The sequence below is a fragment of the Doryrhamphus excisus genome, linkage group LG7 (assembly GCF_037039965.1).
Source record: "Doryrhamphus excisus strain RoL-2023G ecotype Guam linkage group LG7, RoL_Dexc_Guam_v1.1, whole genome shotgun sequence".
In the NCBI taxonomy this organism is placed as follows: Eukaryota; Metazoa; Chordata; class Actinopteri; order Syngnathiformes; family Syngnathidae; genus Doryrhamphus; species Doryrhamphus excisus.
The window spans coordinates 22,379,201-22,399,490 of NC_136363.1; the positions used below are offsets into that span (position 1 = coordinate 22,379,201).

At 47.5% G+C, this 20,290-nt stretch overlaps 3 protein-coding genes across 11 annotated transcripts in view; 2 read left to right on the forward strand and 1 right to left on the reverse strand.

Moving 5' to 3' along the window:
* Positions 1-6,586, forward strand: part of atp8a2 (ATPase phospholipid transporting 8A2) — a 34,051-nt gene extending 27,465 nt beyond the window's left edge. For 7 of the 8 annotated variants that reach the window (XM_058060692.2, XM_078792488.1, XM_058060697.2 and 4 more), the window contains 5 exons: positions 1,536-1,643; positions 2,752-2,840; positions 2,914-3,018; positions 5,544-5,632; positions 5,711-6,586. In XM_058060692.2, coding sequence (XP_057916675.2) covers positions 1,536-1,643; positions 2,752-2,840; positions 2,914-3,018; positions 5,544-5,632; positions 5,711-5,805 — 486 coding nt within the window. In that variant the 3' untranslated portion in view covers positions 5,806-6,586. Of the gene's footprint in view, positions 1-1,535; positions 1,644-2,751; positions 2,841-2,913; positions 3,019-3,276; positions 3,317-5,543; positions 5,633-5,710 lie in introns of all 8 variants that reach the window. The other variant, XR_013627857.1, reaches the window with a different exon arrangement.
* Positions 6,587-8,086: 1,500 nt separating this feature from the next.
* On the reverse strand, positions 8,087-14,350 carry shisa2b (shisa family member 2b). Its single transcript, XM_058060711.2, has 2 exons — positions 13,603-14,350; positions 8,087-10,136 (listed from the first exon to the last, which is right to left on the reverse strand). The coding sequence occupies exons 1-2, from the start codon at positions 13,904-13,906 to the stop codon at positions 9,562-9,564; spliced, it is 879 nt and encodes a 292-aa protein (XP_057916694.2). The 5' UTR covers positions 13,907-14,350; the 3' UTR covers positions 8,087-9,561.
* Positions 14,351-14,977: 627 nt separating this feature from the next.
* spice1 (spindle and centriole associated protein 1) lies at positions 14,978-19,309 on the forward strand. 2 transcript variants are annotated; one of them, XM_058060252.2, is made up of 18 exons: positions 14,978-15,173; positions 15,310-15,411; positions 15,543-15,590; positions 16,179-16,325; positions 16,401-16,503; positions 16,563-16,648; positions 16,747-16,811; positions 16,882-17,006; positions 17,082-17,207; positions 17,286-17,548; positions 17,626-17,757; positions 17,835-17,931; positions 18,017-18,112; positions 18,188-18,477; positions 18,547-18,736; positions 18,824-18,899; positions 19,055-19,118; positions 19,186-19,309. In XM_058060252.2, exons 2-18 carry the CDS (start codon positions 15,310-15,312, stop codon positions 19,243-19,245), a joined length of 2,070 nt encoding a protein of 689 aa, XP_057916235.2. In that variant the 5' UTR covers positions 14,978-15,173; the 3' UTR covers positions 19,246-19,309. The 2 variants fall into 2 exon arrangements, with proteins under 2 accessions (XP_057916235.2, XP_057916236.2); XM_058060253.2 differs by having other exon boundaries at positions 16,747-16,793.
* Positions 19,310-20,290: the final 981 nt, after the last annotated feature.

Consider the following 20,290-nt stretch of genomic DNA (forward strand, 5'->3'; position numbering starts at 1 on the left):
GCGTGGCTGTGAGTGGTTTTCGATGGTGCTACCCCCCCCCCCCCCCCTCCATGATATGTTGTGCCGTGAGTCATCTGGAAGAGGTTGACTTGACCTGGCGGGAATTTTGACAGAGAAGAGCCCGACAGTCGGATTTAATCCCTACTATGAATCATAGTAATGTTTCTGAAAGGCCGATACGTGATGTTCGCCTCAGCCACACTTGCCTCATGGAGGAAGGAGGAGGACTCATGAGGCAACATTTCAACAAATTTCAAGTGGGAATAAACTAGCAAAAATATGAAGTAGCCATCAGTAATATTTCATTCATTCGTTTTCTACCGCTTATCCTCACGAGGGTCATGGGTGGGGTGCTGGAGCCTATCCAGGGCACAGGGCACATATAGACAAACAACCATTCACACTCACATTCATACCTATGAACAATTTGGAGTCGCCAATTAACCTAGCATGTTTTTGGAATGGGGGAGGAAACCGGAGCACCTGGAGAAAACCCACCCAGGGTGGAATTGAACTCGGGTCTCCTAGCTGTGAGGCCTGCACGACTACCGCTCGACCACCGTGCAGCCATTCAGTAACATTGCTTTAAAAAAATATAATAAGACTTTTTCTGATCATATAAAAATTGTTATTACTTATTACTGTGCTTCTTACCACTCCTGCTGTTAATAATGATACAAAAAATACTAGTGACTATTGCGTTTTGTCTTTATTCCGTGTGGCCCTAATAGTCCTTTCTAGTCACCAGGACTACCCTTACTGTGTTTCCTACGACCACGGGTCTGGGCGTGATCAAATGCGGTCCAAAACCCGCAGCTGTACTCCTTCCGGTCCTGACATTGTCAGTTAACATTTGCTCGACGTACTTCCCATAGACCCCAGAGCCACCTGTTGGATGTATGGCAGCCCCACGCAGCGATAGCGCTGACTTGGACTTTAGCAACATTGCGGTGAGGCTAGTTGAGGTGTCGTTATATTGAATTACTGACGTGTGTGTCTGACACTGAAGCAGCGTCGTAAAACATGGAAATATCTTTTTAAAAATAGTTCAACAAATTGATAACGTCAGCTCGCCGTCTGACCTCGCCTTTTACTTCCTCCTTCCTCAGAAGTTATGGTGACACAGACATCCTATGAAATAAAATATATGCAGTATAATTCATTTGAAACAGTTTTGGCCTTTTCCTTCAGGTTTTCTATTGGCCCCAAACGCCCCGTGTTTAGGGGTGGTAGCGCCACCTGTTGTTTTGGCGCACACGGAAGGAAAAGACACATTTCTTTAGCGTCGGCGGTCAAGTTGACACCGCTGTTGTCCGCTCAGCTGTTTGTCGTGACGGAAATGAAGTAGGGCGGGGGGGCGGCGGGGTGCCCTCTGGAATTCACACAGTGTCCCCTTGCAGTGGATCACAGAGCGGCCGGCGGCCAAGATGTGATTGGGCGTGAAGTGGGGAGGGTGTGTTGTCTATATTGAGCTCCGTGTCTACTATGTGACCTGGCCTTATCGCCCCCCCCCCCCATCTCTTGTTTCCCTCCAGTTCTCCCACCTGGCGGTCTGGGGAAGCATGGTCCTCTGGCTGGTCTTCTTTGGGGTCTACTCGGCCATCTGGCCCACCTTTCCCATCGCCCCCGACATGCTGGGCCAGGCAAGTCAGCCCAAAACCTTCTTTCTAGTAACAGGGGGTAACGGGGGGGGGGGTCCAAGGGGTTAAAATAGCTGCTGCTGCCTTAGAGAATCACTTCCTGGGTGTTCCACGTCGACACTGCTGGGTAGGGTGGAGGGGATTTACGCCCTGCCGGCCCCTCTCACCAGGCGTCCCGCACCTGCTGCTTGTCACCCGAACCCCCCCCCTTACCCACTATCCGCACCACTCCACCCTTTAGTGGCCTTTCCGGAGCTGTTGACTTAAGCGGGTGGGCTGCCGCTGCTCCGCTGCTTGTGCTGATGACCCAGGAGGCTCCTCCTTATGGAGACACTCATTTTGGCCATCATAAAGAGGGGAGGGGCAGACGGTGGGGGGGGGTTGAGGTGAGGTGTCCCACTGGGCGGATTGGAGTGTCTTCAGCCCATTAATTCAATTTGTGTCAGAAATCCGGAATGCGGTCAAATATCTCTGCACCCGCCCACGTTTGCAGTGTTGCCCCCCCAGGTCTAAATATCATATCACCCCTTTAAACTGCTTCATCCACCAGCAGCTTTATTGTTTTCACTGCATTTCTTATTGGAACAGATACATGGAGGATGTACAGGAATTGATGGGTCGTGTATCATAAATAAATAGCGTATTTATGATATTTTGTTGATATTAGACGTCTGAAATGCAGTTATTCATTGCTGGAAGAAGAAATGTAGCCAGTATTTGTCTCAGTGGTGTTACTGTTCCTGTTGTATTTTCACATGTCCATGAAAGGAGCTGGCGGGGGGATAGCTTGCATCCAAGTTTGCTGCGCTGTGATGTTCCAGCTGTGACTAACATGTCAGCCTTGACTGTCAGAGACTTAGAGACCATACGAGTCCACTTTGCCGCTCAAGTTCATTCCAGCTGTTGCCGGGGAGATTTCCTAACATTTTATCGCTTCTCTTTCCCTGTTTCCTCCCCTGGGAGGAACGTATCGGTGTACTGTTGTTGTGTTCACACAGCTGCCTCGTACCTCAGACAATAAAGTTGTCTATAAAGTGGACGCGCTTGTGCAGGACACAAAACGCTTCCTCCCGATTTGTCCGTCATCATGCTAACTTGAGCTGCGTTGCAGGCTGGTAGGGTGATGCAGTGCTGGTACTTCTGGTTGGGTCTGGTCCTGGTGCCCACCGTCTGCCTACTCAAAGACTTTGCTTGGGCATCGTAAGTACTTAACGGTGATGTTATTCAACACGCCCGATGCATTTTTACGTCTTTTTTTTTTTTTTTCTTGCAGGACCCGTCGCACGGTACGGAAGTCTCTCCTGGAGGAAGTGCAGGAGCTTGAGGCGCACGCCGTGGATCCGGGTGCCGCCGTGCTGAGGGATGCCAGTGGACGCAGGTACAGTAAAGAGCAAGGCATGATGGGTAGAACGGCCTCATCTGAAATAAATCTGTCATCATCATCATCATCATTAGGGCCAAAACCAAGCCCGGGGGCCCGTAGAGGCAACACACACACACAACCGCACACACAGAGGTAGTCTCTGGGTTTGAACTGTCCCGCTGTGTGACCTCTGACCTGGAATGACCTTTGTGACCCTCACTTGTTTGTGCATGCTCGTGTCTTATTTATTTCCCCCTTTTTCTTTTCTAAAAGGCTTCATAGGTGGACCAGTCTGACCTGCTGCACTGACCTGGTGTGTTGTGTGTGTTACGTGCGTTTGTGTGATTGTGTAGCATTCTCGTAGCGTTGCTAGAAAGTAACACAACTGACTTTTGTGCCTTTTATGTTCAAAACACTGAAAGATAAATGGATATTGTCAGATGTCTTTTAGTATTAGCTAAAGCTAATTTAGCAAACTAGTAGAGCTCACTTAATAGCTATAGCCAAGTATAGCTAATGCTAAGCTGTTAATTACTATAGGCCACTTTTCAACTACACAAATTGAATAAACACATCATGAATTTTGAAAAGCTTTGACAGTATAGACAGTATCAGTGACAAGGTAACCCTTAGCTTTATCTCATGATAAATTAATTGAATAACATTTTGATATTATTTTTCTTAAATATTGCAAACAACACACAGGCTACATGGCAGCTTCATGGCTAGCTAACCTAGCATGAGCTATATTCACTAGCTACTGCAGTAGCTGTGGATATAGATCTACTGTATATTTTTTGGGAACTTAAATACACAAATTCAATAATCATACCAAAAGTTCTGACTAGTTTTGGCAATAAATATATACAGTATATAAAATACTACATTCTGACTACATGGGAGTTTCATAGCTAACGTAGCATTTAGCTGAAATATAACTTCGCATTAGCTGTATTTGGTAGCTGAATATAAAACTAACTTATTAGTGAATATTAAAATACATCGATTTACTGTATTTTGTCTGTTTATAGTATTGTGTTTTTATTGTTTATTTAGCTATCCTTGTAGCTATTAGCAGCCATAGCTAAGTCAACGTAGCGTGTCATTAGCTCTTATGGGCCATGGTTATGCTAGGTTAGCTTGACTTGACTATAATATGATGTGAATTGTGAAGCGATTACATCCCATTAGCCAAGATGGACATTTCCGTTGGCTAAACAGGAGGCGTATATGAGCAAATTAGCAACAAGACGAGCTTTCTGTGAGCCGCTTGGCTGTCGGTGGACGGGCGCTTGAGACGGGCTTTCATCAGACCCCTTCTCCTCATCCAACACGTGCGTCACCGACAGGAGGCATGACTGGCTGCTCTGAGTGGACTCCACGTGGAAAGGGAGCTTTATGGACTGTGGGGGGAGGTCGGGGAGGGAATAGGCGGCCCATTGGAAGAGAGCACATCTGTGTTTGTACTTCCTGGGGAGGTCCCGGGAACCAGCCCTGGGAAAGAGGTGGAAAGGTAGGAGGAGGAATACGGGAGAATCCCGAGGGAGGACTACAACTAGCGCTCTTCCGTTGTATCTCTTAAGCGCCGTAAGGTTATTTTTTTATAGTTTTCACCTTTTTAAGAAAGTTCCAAACTTTGTGAACGTTCCCTTTTTGGCTCTGGTCCTTGTTTGAGCACAAAGCTCCATTCATCCAAATCAACCTTCCAAACGTTTGGCAACCAAATGCTCCAGAATGTCCAGACCGGGACTTGAATGGCTGCAGTGATGGCGGCAGAGGCCGAGGCCGAGGCGGGGGGCGGGTCTAATAATCTGGAAGGTACTCGGTTATTTTTTGGTCACGGGAGGAGAGGAGCCATGACGGCGTGTGGTCTTCAAACAGAGCGAGCACTCTTCTCGGAAAGAAGAGGAGTGGGGAGTGAAGAAGAGGAGTGGGGAGTGATTTAGAGGAGGAAAGTGGACGCCTGTTGGGCCTTCAAGCCTTGTAGTCCACTTTATGGAGGACATGCTGTCTTCTTCCTGTTTCAATAATCAACCAATCAATGAGTTGCAATGTGTTTAGCTCCGCCCGTTGTTTTCTATTGGCCCCATGAATGTTGGCACAATTATTATTATTATTATTATTATTATTGTTCTTTCTGAGGTCAAAAGTGGGTTAGAAAGAACTACAAAAAAATGAGTAAAAACCAAAATTAATTTTTATAAATACAAGAACTTTTTTCCATTGCAAGATGGCGGCACCTGTCAGTGCTTTTAGGCCAGGGATGTCCAAAGTGTGGTGCAGGGGCCGTTTGCATACGCTGCTGTTTTTCTAAATGTTAGCAGCACTGCTCCAGGTGAAGGTGTGGAGCCAAGCAAACAGGAAGCAGCACATCAACTCCATTTGTGGCCGCCCACCACAAACAAACGGCGTTCCCGGTGTGCTAGAAGGTTGTCCGACTAGAGCAAGAACAATTAGTTGATTTAGTTGGTGTCGATAGCGGCGGCTAAAGTCTTGTTTATTTTCCACTTTTACTTCACGTCTTCTGTCCTCCTCCGCAGTCTAAACGAACGGGCCCATCTTCTGACAAGAGTTAGGAAGACGGCCTCCAGCCTCGGACGCTCCAACTCGGTGCAGCAGACCGTGACACGTGAGTTCCTGAGCCGGTTTTCAGTCCTGAAGAACACAGCATCCTCGCTAACGTGACGTGTGTCCTTCCCTCCTGCAGACGGCTACGCCTTCTCCCAGGAGGAGCACGGCGTGGTGTCCCAATCCCAGGTGGTGCGCTCCTACGACACCACCCGCCAGCGGCCCAGCATCTAGCCACGCCCCCCGAGTCCTCAAGACGGTGCGTGGATCCCTCATAGCCGTGGCCTTACTGGGACCGGGACTTGTTCTTCTTGGAGGCGAACTTGAAGGAGACGATGGGGAACAAGCTTCAAACGTCAGTCCTGCCCACGCTAGGCATGACGAGTCAAACTCAGAGACTGTTAATCACCCTCAGCCTGGGTTGGATTCATTCATGCTGCTGCTGCGTCTTTCCTGTGTGTGCGCGTGCGTCCACGGTTCCCTCTTTTTTCCGTGAGGTTTTTTTTCTTTTGCTCCTCACTCATCGCATGCCGACATCAGAGAGCGCAGGACGTCCAAATAAACACACACGGATGAATTCCTCGGAGCGGGAAAAGAGCCCGGTCTCGCTGCCAAACACCACAGGGATGCTGCTGAGGCAGAACCGACCCCCGAGCGCCTCCCCGCCCTCCCTTACCACACTACAGCATCCTTCCTTCCTTATCTCCTCACTTCCTATCTCTGCATCTCCAGCTTCCACCACTGGATTTTTTTCATTTGACTTCACTTTTTTTCATGACGAATGCTTCATGTTTTTGTACTGGTGTCCTGGAGGGAACATTCTACTTGAACTAGATCCGATTCCGCATGGAGATGCTGGCTTCTCGTGGTGTTTTTTTCTTTTTTCTTTGTCTGCGTGTTCTGTTGTGTGTCGACGTCTCTCTCGCTCTCTCTCTCTCTCTCTCTCTCTCTCTCGCTGCTTCTTCTGGAATGCCGAGACTGAAAGCTTGTACGAGGGGATTGTCCATCCAAGTCATACTAATCATTAAATCTAATCAATCCAACGTCTGTGCCGTCTCCTGGCTGGAAGGAGCATGCTCTCCACGCCTTAAAGTAGCATTTCCTACAAAAAGCAGTGGTTGCTAGTTTAAAGCCCAAATATGTTGCTTCTTTTTCGTGTGCTTGAGAGGTTTGCACAGCACGACGCCTCTTTCTAGGAAACAATCTTGCTAATCCTACGATGTCATGCTACGTTCTAGTTAGCGTTTGAATTTGTAGTTTTCTAAACATTAGAACTTCCTCCAAGCTTCTTTTGTGTGTGTGGGGGGGGGGGGGGCATTTCTGCCTGTAAAGGTCATGGAAATAATCCGGGGTCAAACATAAAAGCTTTATTAACCTAAATTGTTCTTATTGTTTTTATATCTGATTAACTTCTGGTTGTCCTCGTTGTGTATATTCTAGTTTGTTTGTTTTTTTTAGTTCTGGAGAAAAAAATGAGGGGTGACATTTTGACATGACGGCTTACTGTTAAGTAGCATTTTATAAGTGTAAAAATAAGTTAACCGCCTCCTATTTTGACACACGAACGCGAGTGGGGAGGCGGGGCAAAGTATAATTCTGAAGTGACATCTAATGTGGTTCAAACTTCAACATTTTGAGCAACTTTTTCACACAAACGCTCTAAACTCCTTGCATTTCAAACTTCCTCTTCTCCCACGCTCCTTTTCCCGATGCAGACCTTTAGGATTAATACACTGCCCCCCCCCCCCCGATCCCTGGGACTCTGGAGCCCGAGCAGCGATGCCTTTCCCACCCACCTTCCTGGACGTGCAGTATGGAGAATCCATCTCCATTCTTGCCAAAAGCTACTTACCAGCGCCACACCTCCATGTTGCTGTGCTGATGTGACAGCTACTAGTTAGCGTGCACAGTGTGTGTGTGTGTGTGTGTGTGTGTGTGTGTGTAATTGCTCTTTCAGGGAGATTAGCAACATGAGACGGCTATGCGTGCAAAACTCTGGACCAAGGCCCTTCCTCTTCCGAGTACATGCTGTTACTCGGCACATACTGGCCTATTAAAGGTCCCCTATTGTGCCAAAGTGACTTTTTAATGATGTTCTACCGGTAATGTGTTCCTACAGCCTGTTTATGAGCATCAAACATGAGGAAAGTCTATCATCTCCCTCACGTGTTGGCTCTACTTTGGAAAGAAGACGCCATTTTTGAAGTCCTCTGAAGTCCAGGCTTTGCCACACATCTTGAAATAAAAGGTGTTTGATTCCAGCCGTCCCATCGTGGCTCCAACATCGCTCCTTCACCCTATCGAGGTATTTCACCAAATTGTACGTTTGTCCCAAATGAAGCATTGTCAAGTATGCAAATAAATAAATGCCATGAAGGCACCATACGGCCAGTGAAGGCATCGTTCTGCATCGGTCATCAGGTGTCGGAGACGTTGGGTGAGACAAGCACCAGACTTGATTGCCGGAAGAACAGGCTTTTATTGCAGCTTTAAATTATCTCACAACAGGCACAATCATCATCATCATCATCATCAGGACACGGCTTACATTGCGCTAAAACTCAACCCCCGCGACGTCACTTCCTGTCCACCATTGATTCTGCCCCCCGCCATCTTAAATGGCTTATTTTTGTGGTAATATGATTGTAAAGGTGGCTGTATGGCTGATATTCCATGTCTTGATGGCTTTCATCGTGTTAGAAAACTTACTTGGAAGATTGGAAATCCGTTTTCCGTGTGCCAAAACTACAAAAATATTGCCGTCGCGTGTGGAAGTAATTAACCACATGAAAGGAGTGCTTACCGTATTTACGTTTTCTTCAGCAAAGAGCTAAGCTAGCATGATGTTGCTGATGAAATGTGAGTCATGTTAGCACCGTAGCTCAGCGCCATATACAAGTTTGACATTTTATTCTGAAAAACAGAAACTGATGCTGCCTTGAAATGTTTTTATTTAATTATTAGGACCCCTAATAATATTCCATTCAACATTCTCTTCTGTGTATGCTTTTATTTTGAAGGAAATGGTGACGGGGGCCTGCTTGGCCTGTCAGCACTCAACTGTGCAAGTATTAAATACAGCAACACCCCGCCCACCACCACCCACCCCGCCGCCCCCGTCCTAACAGGAGGGGCGAGAAGTCTTTCCACTCCGGCCGTAATCTTCACGCCGCCTTTCATCCACACGGCAACGGCTGTGGGTGCCTGAACGGTATGTTTGGAAAACGCCGTCACAGTGGGAGAGTCTGACTATTACTTCCTGGAATGGATGATGTCACTGTCATGTGAGCAGAAATGGGCGGTTTATGGTGTACTGCTGCCAGAAAGCGGCCTAGAAAATGGATGCTGCCATTCAGACTTTGTCTTGTACTCTTTGTCAGTCTAGACCAGCGGAATACGACGGACCTTGTGTGCATGTCTTCTATAGTTGTGATGTGTCACGTGGTTTTGTGTGTGCGCCACATGTTGGTCACCAAGTGATCCGTTCCCGTGTGGATGTGACTTATTCACTGAGCCGATACCGTGTGGTTTTTTTTTTCGGAGCGTTCCCGTGAGACGACATATTTGGCCTTTCTACTGTATGTTTTTTCTTGTGGGTGGCAGCAGCGGGGGCCGGTGGGCGGAGCGTCACAGACCATGTCCTGTGCTCACTTCATTAGAGTTTAAATAGTCTGCAGGGAGATTTCAACATGGCGCCACCTGCGTTTGCCATCACTCACTGGACCACATCCCCTTAACGCACTTCACACTTCACCTCTCACACACACACACACACACACACGCACACACACTTTGACCGCACAAATGTTGTCAAGTGCCGATGTGCACGTCACCTGTAAGCGCAGCATGTGCTCACGGCTAAGAATCATCCAATCATCACTCAGACTTCCATACTTGCAAGTATTTTCTTGGTGCAGCACCCTTGTCAACATGACATCCAACCGATGCCACATTTGTCGGCAAAAAGGTCCCAGGCCGCCCGGCTGCCCCTCACACCGTCACGGGGGGGTATTTCTGCTCACTGGCGACGCTGGAGCCTCCAGCTTGAGGAGGGCAAGGTGACTGGAGGGGCCTGTACCCGCCTTGCGTGGGGTCTATGAAGGTGGGAGCCGGGGACACAGGGTGGGCGTACCCGATGTACTGCGGGTGCAGGAACTGTCCCTGGTGGGGCATGATCTGGGTGGCCTGCTGGCAGTTGAGTACGGAGAAGTTGGTGGGCATGTTGACAAAGACGCTGGCGTCCGGCGGCAAGCAGCACGAGGCCTGGGCTCGCACCAGAGGGGCCGGAGGCGGGGCGGGGCGGGGGTTGCCGGCGGGGGCGGAGGAGCTGGACGACGTGGCGGTGCTGGACTGACGCGACGACGAGCCCCTGGAGGTGTTGGACATCATGGGGATGGTCTCCAGGAGGCGGCCCCCGCCGGCCGCACCCCCCGAGGTGCCGCCCACGGACGCCAACTCCTGCTTGGGTCGGAGGCAGCGGCAGCAGCACAAGGCCACCACGGAGCCCACCAGGATGAACGCCACGAAGACGGAGCCCACGATGAGGAAGGGCACGTAGATGGGCACTGCGGAGGGGGACACGGAGACATCAAAGTCCGGTCCAGAGACACAGAAACCGGTCCCTGTTTGGACTCTACTCAAAGAATGAAAGGTGCTCCGGGATTTGGTCCCCAGGGAGTCGGCCTGAGAGCCTCATTAGCACTTATCAACTTTGTTTTGATCTCTTCTAATCCTCTAGAACCCTGCTGGGTGTGTCAGGTTCTCCTCAGTCTGAGAGGACATTTGGTTTCAAAGGTGAGGACCCTCTTTTTTTCGGCTAGATGGGTCCTCCATAGCAAGGTAGCACATTTATTAGACCTAAAACACGTGTAATATTATTATGTGTAGTTATTCTGTGTTATAGTGGTTTACACTACAAATGGCACAAAGTATTACGATGCACGGCATCCATTTCTGCAATGGGTGTACCCAATAAAGTGTCCAGCCGTTGCATGAGTCAGGTTATGTGTTGGACATTCTTGAGGCAGTTATTCTTGGCCAGACTTAAAGCTTGGCTTCCGCCTAAAGAAAAGGAGAAAATCAAAGGCCTGACTTGGCTTTAAAACGGCAAACGGTCATGTATGATTTGCCAGCTCGCCGAGACACATGGCGGAGAGTCTGTCATGTTGCAAACGCATCAAGGAAATCTGTACGCTGGCTTTTTTTTTTTTTTTGTTGCGAGTGTTGTGGCAAAGCCGCTGAAAGGAGCGCGGAAAGAGTCGTGTTCACACCTCGCCAGCACAATAACGTCGGTGTTACGAGCGGTTGGTTTTATGGCCCCCCACGGGCTGCAGTTCTTTTCCATTCTCCGTGTGCCCTCCTGTGTGTGTTACGAGGTGTAACTGTATGCCAAACAGCCAGCGATGGCAACTGGCTCCAGTTTCCTTTTGTCTGCACGCTCTTTCAGCCTTGAGAAAAACTCCTTTTTTTTTTTTGCTCATCAAAAGCAACAGGGTATTAGAGGAGATTACGGCGTCAGAGACGTCTGAGCCGCCGTGAGGACATGAGGAGGCCCGGGCGGGTGACACCAAGCCAGCAGAGGTGTCAGCTTCTAACGTAGCCCGGCCTACACCCTCTTCCAATAAACAGCTTCTCACAGGAACTCTTTCTACAAGGCTGAGCATAGAAGCGGTAATGTCCCTGGGGGGTGGGGCGGGGGGGACTTGACTGGCCTCTTTTCCTGCACTTATATGGCGTCAACCGCCCTGCTTCCTAACCCTCCCACTTCCATGTGTGTCGTATTTGATTAGTAATTGAAATAAAAATGGCTGCCACCGAGCTTGTCCTCGAAAAGTGAATACTTTGGCGAGGCGTGCCGCAGTTTGACTGCACTAACTCCACAACAATGGCTGCCTTCCACCACGGGATCGGGGTTATTTTCATTGGTCAGCATAAAGCGGTTTTATCGCTTTAAAATGTTTCTGCTCAGCTTGTTGGTGTGAAAGTCGTACGTGTCGGACCTGTCGTCTTTGTGTTTACCGTCAACTCATCGGCGCCATTCGTACTGGCTCAGCAGCTCACGCCTTGCAGCTATTACAACATTGGTTCTGTTGCTGATGCTTTGTTGTGTAATATTCTCATTAATAAATGATTATTTTTATTTCTTTTCACATGTTTGCCCAAACTACCTTTTTGTTTTGATTTTCGTTATAAACCTCTCATTCAGTAGCATGACTAAGTGTGTCTAAACATTTGACTGTTGTTGTACAGCATCATAAACAAGTGGGCGGATACATTGTGGTTGTCTCCGACCGTGCATTTGTACTTAGCTTAGTAGCTGCAGCAAAAAAAAAACATTAGAATGACCATCTATCCACTTTGGGCCTTTCTAAACGTTTACTCTAATCTCCTAATCTGAACGTTGTTTTTGTCTGCTAAGCACCCACAGATGCTTGAACCGCAAGGGGAATTTTCCACTCTTTTTATAAGGTTAAAATCCACGTCACGGCCGATAAAAGCAGTCTGATACAAGGTAAACAAGGTACCACAGTAGCAGACGCTACAAATGTCGTGTTTGCGGCTCTTCTTCCACACCTGTCGCTTCTCCATTCTGCCCAAGAACAAGCTCCGCTTTGGGGCTGTCTTACCCCCGTCGGGGGCATTCTCCTGTTCCCCGAACGCCACATGTTTCTTCATGGCGAAGCACATTAATAACGTCCTGCCTGCCTGCCAGCCATCAAAGCTGCTCTGTGTGTATCCTTGAGTGATTAATAGCCTGCAAAGCGCATGAAAATGGCCAAAATGCAACTGATCTTTGTATGAGAGAGAAGGAAGGAAAATGTTTCTTTGGCTGGGGGCCATTGAATGAAATGTATACAGCGGCGATAAGACCTGATGGTCTTCTTGGAATGACAGATAAATGAAGCAGAACCCATCGTGTGTTCCATTCATGTCAAACAACAAACATGGATCCAAATTTAATCATGTTTATCTTTTGTTTCGGGTGCATTTTATTTCTAGATCATGCTGAGGACCATGACAAAATTAGTTGAGGGCTGGGTATGGTCCCCGGGCCGGATTTTGGACACCCTTGCTTGAATATAATGAACAGAGCATGAATTGTCGGACAAAAACGGTTTTTAACTCTGTAAAGCATGTCGGGTTGCATTTTTAGATGCATTAAAAGCGCTAAATAAGGTTTGATTGAATTTGGTTACTACGTAGTATTTCACTGAAGTTTGCCATTTTAAGAAGTAATATTTCAAATAAAGGTCCTTTTAAGGTCCGTAATACAGTGTTTCATTGGAGAGTCCAAAGATAATTAATCAATATAGACCCTTTTAATATGTAGTCCAGGGTGCTGGGATAGGCTCCAGCATACCCCCAAAACCCTAATCAAGAGAATGATTCAATAAGGTTGGCTTTAATGCGTCGTAACGATGACATACGTACACGTCATACTGTAAAATTAAAGATAGGAAAGACTGATTTATGTATCGTCTGCACACTTTATCATCATTATTACTCCAAATAGCAATACTAATGGTAGTATTCTCGCCTACTTGATGTATGAAGAGAAGTATTAAATACTTTTAGTTGTAAGTTGACCTCCAATAAAAGTGAGCAAGTCAATGAAAATGTGCTATGGGTGTTTATGATGATACATATAGATCCATTCATACTTCACTACTGTACTGGAAGTGGGAGGAGCTTCTACCAAAACGATAAATGTGACCACGTGAGCAGTCTGTCAGCACCTTTGGGTGATCTACCGCTGTCCAACATCCAGTCCAGCCTAAACTAACATCTATTTATAGTTTTACAACCATTGAAGTGTTTTTCTTCATTTGCGTGGATGTTGTGCAGCTGCTCCTGCCAACCTGCGCCAGCTGGAGCTCCTCTCAACTTTGCAATGAGGAGGAAATGCAAAAGATGCCATCTAACAATGCGTTGCTATGGTGATTATTTTTCACTGACATCCTCAGCCTTTGACACCTTTGTGGTGTGTCTCTCCTCACCCCCTGCCGTGTGCATGAAGAAGGAAGACAGTACCTGCACCAGAGTCCTTGGCCTCTTTGCTCTCGGTCCCGGGTTCCAGGGCCTGCCTGTCGTTGTCACAGCTGCCCTGGTCCAGCCGTGCGTCCGTGCTGGAGCAGCAGTAGCGCAGCTCACACTTCCCGCAGCAAATGATAGCGTCCACGCCGTCTATCTTCTCCGGGCACTGGAAGCCCTCCTTCCACACTCCCTGAGCGTCCTGCCAGCCGTGGCAGTACTCCCCGCTGGCCTTCACGTCCATGGTGACCAGGAGCAGAGTCACGATGACGGTGATCGACCTTGGGAGTCCTGCACCCCGCATTCTGGCGCACACAGAGGCGTCACTCCCCCGGAGTCCAATCGGGCGAAAAGCCGGCTATGAATCGCGCGAACTATGATAGGAGTTGTGGCAATGAAGAAGTGGGTTAGCAAAGAATTTAAAAGTTGTCATTTGTTTGAAAAAATCCTGTGCGTAATGCTCCCCGATGTGACTCCACGCTCGTATCCTGGCGTTTTGCTCATATGCTTTGTAAATCCCCAACTTTCAGCGTTAAATCGCGTCCTGAAAAGACAGCAGAAGTCCCCCTTAAAGCCTCCAAGTGTCCTCACGCAAGTCTGATCGTCGTGAGCACCGCTGCAGCCCTCCTGGAGTCCTGTGACCGGCTGCCCTGCGCGCACACCACCTTCCAGGCTTGAGTGGCTCGCTTTGCATTTTGCTCAAAGAGTCCCGAAAGAAGTGAACCAGTGGACCGGGTCCGGGTCTGGGGTCAGGCTGGCACGGCGAGCAGGACGTCCTACTTTCCGTCGGAGGGGGCGTGTAGAAACTCTGATGCAAATGAAGACATGCACTGGAATGACAGATCGCCAGGTACAATCAGATGATTCTCCGTCGACATCAAATACAAAATAGATAGAAAGATACTGCTTTTAAAACTGGAATGAAATTGACCTTCGGCTAGTAAAACTTTTTGTATACTGGAAACTTGACTTGCCTCATGCTAGGAAGTCGACATTGCTTGGTAATACTGCCATCTAGTGGACAAACCTCCAATAACATTTTCACCGTAGTTTAAAAAATAGGACTTACACTAGCAAATGTTTCAAAATGAATTGGGATTAAACACATTGATCTCCGATTACAGTAGCTGTAAGTAGCGTATGGATACTTCGTGGTGCCCAACTACTTCATTCGCAAGGAGGCATCGTAAATTAACGACAACCAGGCATAGCACAACAAACTGCACATATACATTATCTATTAACGACCATATGTACACATTGAAAGAAGCCACATTTAGATTTCCAAGCCATTTCAGTTTTACGTGTATTTCCTTCATCGTAATACACAGTATTAAAAGTAGTGTGGGACACTTCCGGATATCAGAGGACTACACTTCCCATGATGCTATTGACAACAGGCGCAGGAAGTGGCGCGCAACGGTTGAAAATCTGTCACACAACAAAGTTCGACAGACAAAAATGAATCTACAAACCTGACGCGGTGACAAGTCTATAGAACATTTAAAACTCTCTGACAACAAAAGAAAAGAGACAACTTGGTTCGGGAATAGCAACAGCGTCCTCTCAAGGTAAGTGCTAGCCTTAAATGTTTGCTAGCTTGTTCCGAAGTGGATATTAGCCAACCCCACACCTTTTGCTAACTAACGCTTTTTGATAAATTAAAGTGGAAAATAAAAATGCAGTGTCTTTAAAAAATTCTCGAAGATGTCGCTTGTGAGAGGAGGGTGTCGACCGCAACAAAACAAGACGAAAAAGACTGTTGTTCGGCCCAAGAAGACAGCCCCCCTTCCCAAAAGAGAGTGGGTGGTGAGTACATCAATTTATTTTTCAAAATCCACTTCTGACTTAGTAATATTTAACTTTTTGCATGTACTTTGTACTTTCTATTTTGTATGCTATGCACTGATTTGGTTACTGATTTGTGTTGTTCGTTTCAGAGCACTGTTAATGACTTGTCGGTGCACAAGCTCACACCTGCAGAGCTGGTAAGTTGTTATCAAACCCTTAATGATTCAGAAAATTGGAAAGTATAAAGTAAGGATGCTAACAGGGGTGCAGCTATATCCAATCGTTTCAAACACAGAAATGAGCCTAAACCACATGCCCTTAGAAATACCTGCAATCCTATAAATGAAAAGGAAAAAAAAACAAATGCAAAAGAAAAATGCTAAAACAGCTCAATGAAAAAAATACTACAAATTCACAGAATAATACATAATTTAGGTTGGATGCCCAGAAGACAACTGGTGCAATGAAAATAATTAATTTAATTTACTTTAAAGACAGGTCTGGCGCCCCTGGTACTCTGACTAACTTTTTTTTTTTTTTTTTTTGCAACATTTCTCTCACGCAGGTGTGTTAGGGGTTTGCGTGTGTTTTTGGCATTTGCAGCATTTTTCTTTTGCCCTTGTTTTTCATCCTGTATGTAATTGTGGCATTTTAAATTTGCAGTCTTTTCCTGTTTGTTTCATTGTGTTTTTTGTTTTGGATCACTTCTGTGTTTGGATGCTGTTGCGCATTTGGCCACCAGAACAAAGACCACAAGTGTGTCTTGTTGCTCTGCCACATTTCAGAATCATCGCCACGAGATCCACAAGTCCCACAACAAGGCTGCCGCTCAGTGGGAGCTGAGAGAGAAGGCTCTAAAAGGCCGTCTTTTTAGGCAGGCTGGTTCTAGTCCTGCTTCCCTAGATCAATCCAGTCTCACAATCTTAAGAGAGGTATGATAAACGGATGACACACTTCCCAGACAAAGTTACTCTATTTCAGTCATATCACATCATATTCTACTGCAGGTGTTTTCTGACAAGCTGCTGCTGCAGGATGTGCTGGCCCACTCTGACAGAGCCATGGCTCTTGTTAGGAACATATTTGGAGATGCTCCACGCAAGCAGACAGGTAGCACTATTGACACATTCTTCAGCTGAATGCTATTGCGGGTAACTGTCATTGTGCAGGACATCCATGTGTGACCATGGTTCCGAGTTCACACTCCCCTCCAACTCGACTGTCGCTTTTTGGCAAGTCTATGCTGGATCAACAGGTGTTGACTTTAAAAAAAACCAAACATTTTCATAGATAATAATGCTGAGTTTTGTTTGACAGTGTTGACAAATGTGTGCCACATGTGGTTTCTTTCAGGTTCTCAGTGAGCCGGAGGATGACTACTACAACAAAGATACTTCCAGGTCCAGCCTAACCCAAAGGCACTCATGGCACTCTGATTCTGACCGAGTCATGGATGGCAGGCAGTATCACTTAGCTCTTTTTCTGCAGGAAAATGAAGGCAAAGAATAGGTTGGCAGGGGTTCAGCACCAAAAGGTCCATCGTGGTATATCCAAACAGGCATTTAGTAGCCCTCAGACTCCTTGCGCGTCAGCCAGAGCGCCAACACTAACAGGTTGGCTGTTTTTTTTTTTAAATGTCTTGGCTGGATTCATTAAAGATCATGCAAACTCATGGTGCCTTGTTTAAGCTCTCAATGCCACACTGGAAGTGCAGCGTTTAAGATCCAGACAGAACCAGTCACAAGAAACCCACGAGGAGTCTTCCTTACTTGCCTCCCAAGTCCTCCACCCCGAGCTGTCTCCGAGGCAAGCAGGTAAGTGAAAGAAGGCCTCCTCTCATCTAATGAAATATTTGTAAAAAGCCTTATTTTTGCCCCTCTGGTGTTGTTCAGGCAGCGGTCGTCCCGCCAGGACCAGGAAGCATGTCTGCAAGACCACTGAGCTGAATGGCTCTTCTGTTGCCTCCCTCAGTGGGGATCAGTCCAGTATGGACCTGCTGCAGACCATGTTGGGCCAAGTGGAGGTGGACTTGAATTCTCTGAGTCCAGAAACGGGACCGGCATCGAGACAGAGTCAGCAGACGACGCACAGCCTCACTGGCTTCTCTGTGGCTTTGGTCTCCACTCTGGGGCGCCTGGTGCACCTCCTCAAAAAGGTCGGCCTCACTTCGCATACGCACATTTGATGCAACTCTGGGACCATTTCAAGGAGATGAATGTTCATGTGTCTTAGCGGCAAGAGGAAGCTGAGAGTGCGGCTGAGGAAAGACGGCAGCTGGAGGAGAAGCTGAGAGAGCAGCAAGGCCTGATTGACGCTCTCACCGCTGAGAGCATGACGCTGCGAGAGGAGACCACCGCTCTGCAGGTGATTTGCTGACCAAGACTGCAGCATCAATGTACATGAATCACTTTGCTACCTGACGTTGCTTTATTTCTCTACAGGTCGCGCTGCAGCAGCAGACAGCAGAGCTGGAGAGGAAGTTGGAAAGTGTGGCGTCGGCCATGGCAACGCGCATCAACTCTGATGTCATCGTAGCAGGTTCATCCTCTGGTTGATGTTACTTACTTTCAGGACGATAATGACAATAATGACATATTCAACCTAAAGATGATGTTCTCTACAGTTGAACAGCCTGTTGCTAAGCGACCAGTCGTCTCTCCTCTTCCTGCTGTCTGCCTGTCCTCACCTGGAAGTGGCGACTCATGGCGCCCAATACCTGGTAACATAATTACTTTTTGTACTCTGATTCCACCTGTGAGAGACCATCTTTCTCTCATTGTGTTTTCTCACATAGACACTCATCCTGGTCCATCGCATCAGGATGCCTACAACAAACCCGGGGCTCACAGCTCAGCGTCCTCTAACCCTCACCTGTCTCTGGAAGCCATGGAGGCTGAGATTGCTCACCTCTGCAGGCTTAAAGATGTGATCAAAGTGCAAATTAGTCAAGCTCGGGCTGCCAGTTCGGGTGTTGGAGGGTCGCTGGGCAGCGGCGAGGAGCAGAGAGGTTTGCTCTCCAGCGGTGCAACACCTCAAACTGTCAGAGCCAGCACTGCTACACTCGGTCAACACATCAAGCAACAGGTGAGCTTGTCAAAACAAGCTGCTCATCTTTAACTCAACCAAAAGTCTGTTTGTGTCTTTTCGTCATAGGGGGTGCCTACTAGTATCGCCCCCAGCGTGAGCAGTGTGCAACAGCGCCTCCTGGAGCTCAACAAGCAAAGTGCAGCAGCCAGGGGACGACTGCTGGAGCTGATCGAGCAGCAGAAGCAGAATGTCTCCGCCAAGATGTCCCCGTCTGCCTCCCCCATCCCTCCATCAGCCTTCAGCCCACAGCCAGCAGGTAGAGTGGGTCATCCGGACACCCTGCCACACATCTGCTCTAATACCTGTCACTCAAAGGTCACTCACTGTGTGTCTTGTCACTCAGGCGGAGGAAGCACTGATAGAGCCTTCATCATCCCCGCTGAAGAGCCGCTGTCCAAAGTTGCAGAAGGTGACAGACGGTAAGCTGGAGCAGCACAACACCAATGAATGCACTTATAAAGCTCAGAACTTTTAGAACCTTGAAGGGTGCGTACTCTCAGTGCTTGTCTTTTATGATTGAACACAGCATCAGATTTACTAATATATTACCAAAGTCATTTCCTATCTGCTGCAGATCACCTGGTTTTGAAGTTCATTCTCAGCATTATGAGGAAGCACAGAGGGATGTCAGCACACAGGTACACACAAGCTTATTCACACGCTCATGTTGTTGTACAGAAAATAAAAGTCATTGTCCCTCCACAGAAGGTGGACAAGCGGAGCGTGCCGGGGGGCTGGTTTGCGCTGTCCACTCATGTCAGGTGATGAGAAGAGGAGCTAAAAACCATTTTATCGCTCGTTTTAATTGGCCTGAATAAAAGTGTTTTTGAAATGTTAGCATTTTTTTACACTGAGAACTATTGATTTGTTAAATTCTGGTCGGTGCACCACATTCTAAAGCCAGTAGATGGCAGCATTTACCTACAAATGTTTCAACGCTAACCACTCATCCTAGCTATCAAAGTAACAATGTGGTCATCCTGGGAGATGTTTGTAATATTTTGTCATGGATATGAAAGTAGCTGACGTCTCTTCAAGCACACGGCCGTGTTGTCCAGCTGTGGAGGTGTGCTGGGATAGGAAGGAAGCATGCTGAGGTGGTGCAGGCTAAGGTCGGTGGTTGGGAAGTGAGGCTACCAAAAGGAGTAAATGACAGGATGATGGAGGCATAACATAAAGGAGTGGCGGTAAACGCGGGGGTCACAGGGTCACCGCAGGGAGGCAGGCGGAGCTTATTGTGTGCAAACGGGTTGAGTGAAGGATGTGACTGAATGGGGATTAACCCCACCCGAGTGCCTCTCAATGCCCCCCCCATCACCACAGGGACTCATGTGGTGAACCCCTCCCATCAGCAATAAAACATGTTTGTCTTTTATTTACACACACACACTCCACATACTGTATCATATGGAGGGGCATGACGCCATCCGTATGACTACGGTCTTTCCTAACAACCCTACAGTAGATGGGTGTCACATGCAATGGTGGAGTGGCCATGGGGGTTGTCTTCATGACTCATTTACATGTGCCCCCACTTCACCCCTGTCAAGGAGGTTGAAGTCACTGTGGAAAACACACACTCCATGCTGAAAACTAGTGACACACACATTATTCCGTGCAAATGGGGCGGCCCCCGCCCTCTCATTTTGGCAGATTCATAGTTTCTAAACAGAAATGTTCAGACATCAGATTACTTGTGTTGTTATTTGTTTTAGATGATAATAATATCGATCATTTCCTCCAGTTACTTGTACATAATAGAATCATTTTCGCTCAACTTAAGTCTGACTGTTGAGTATTGAACTAATAA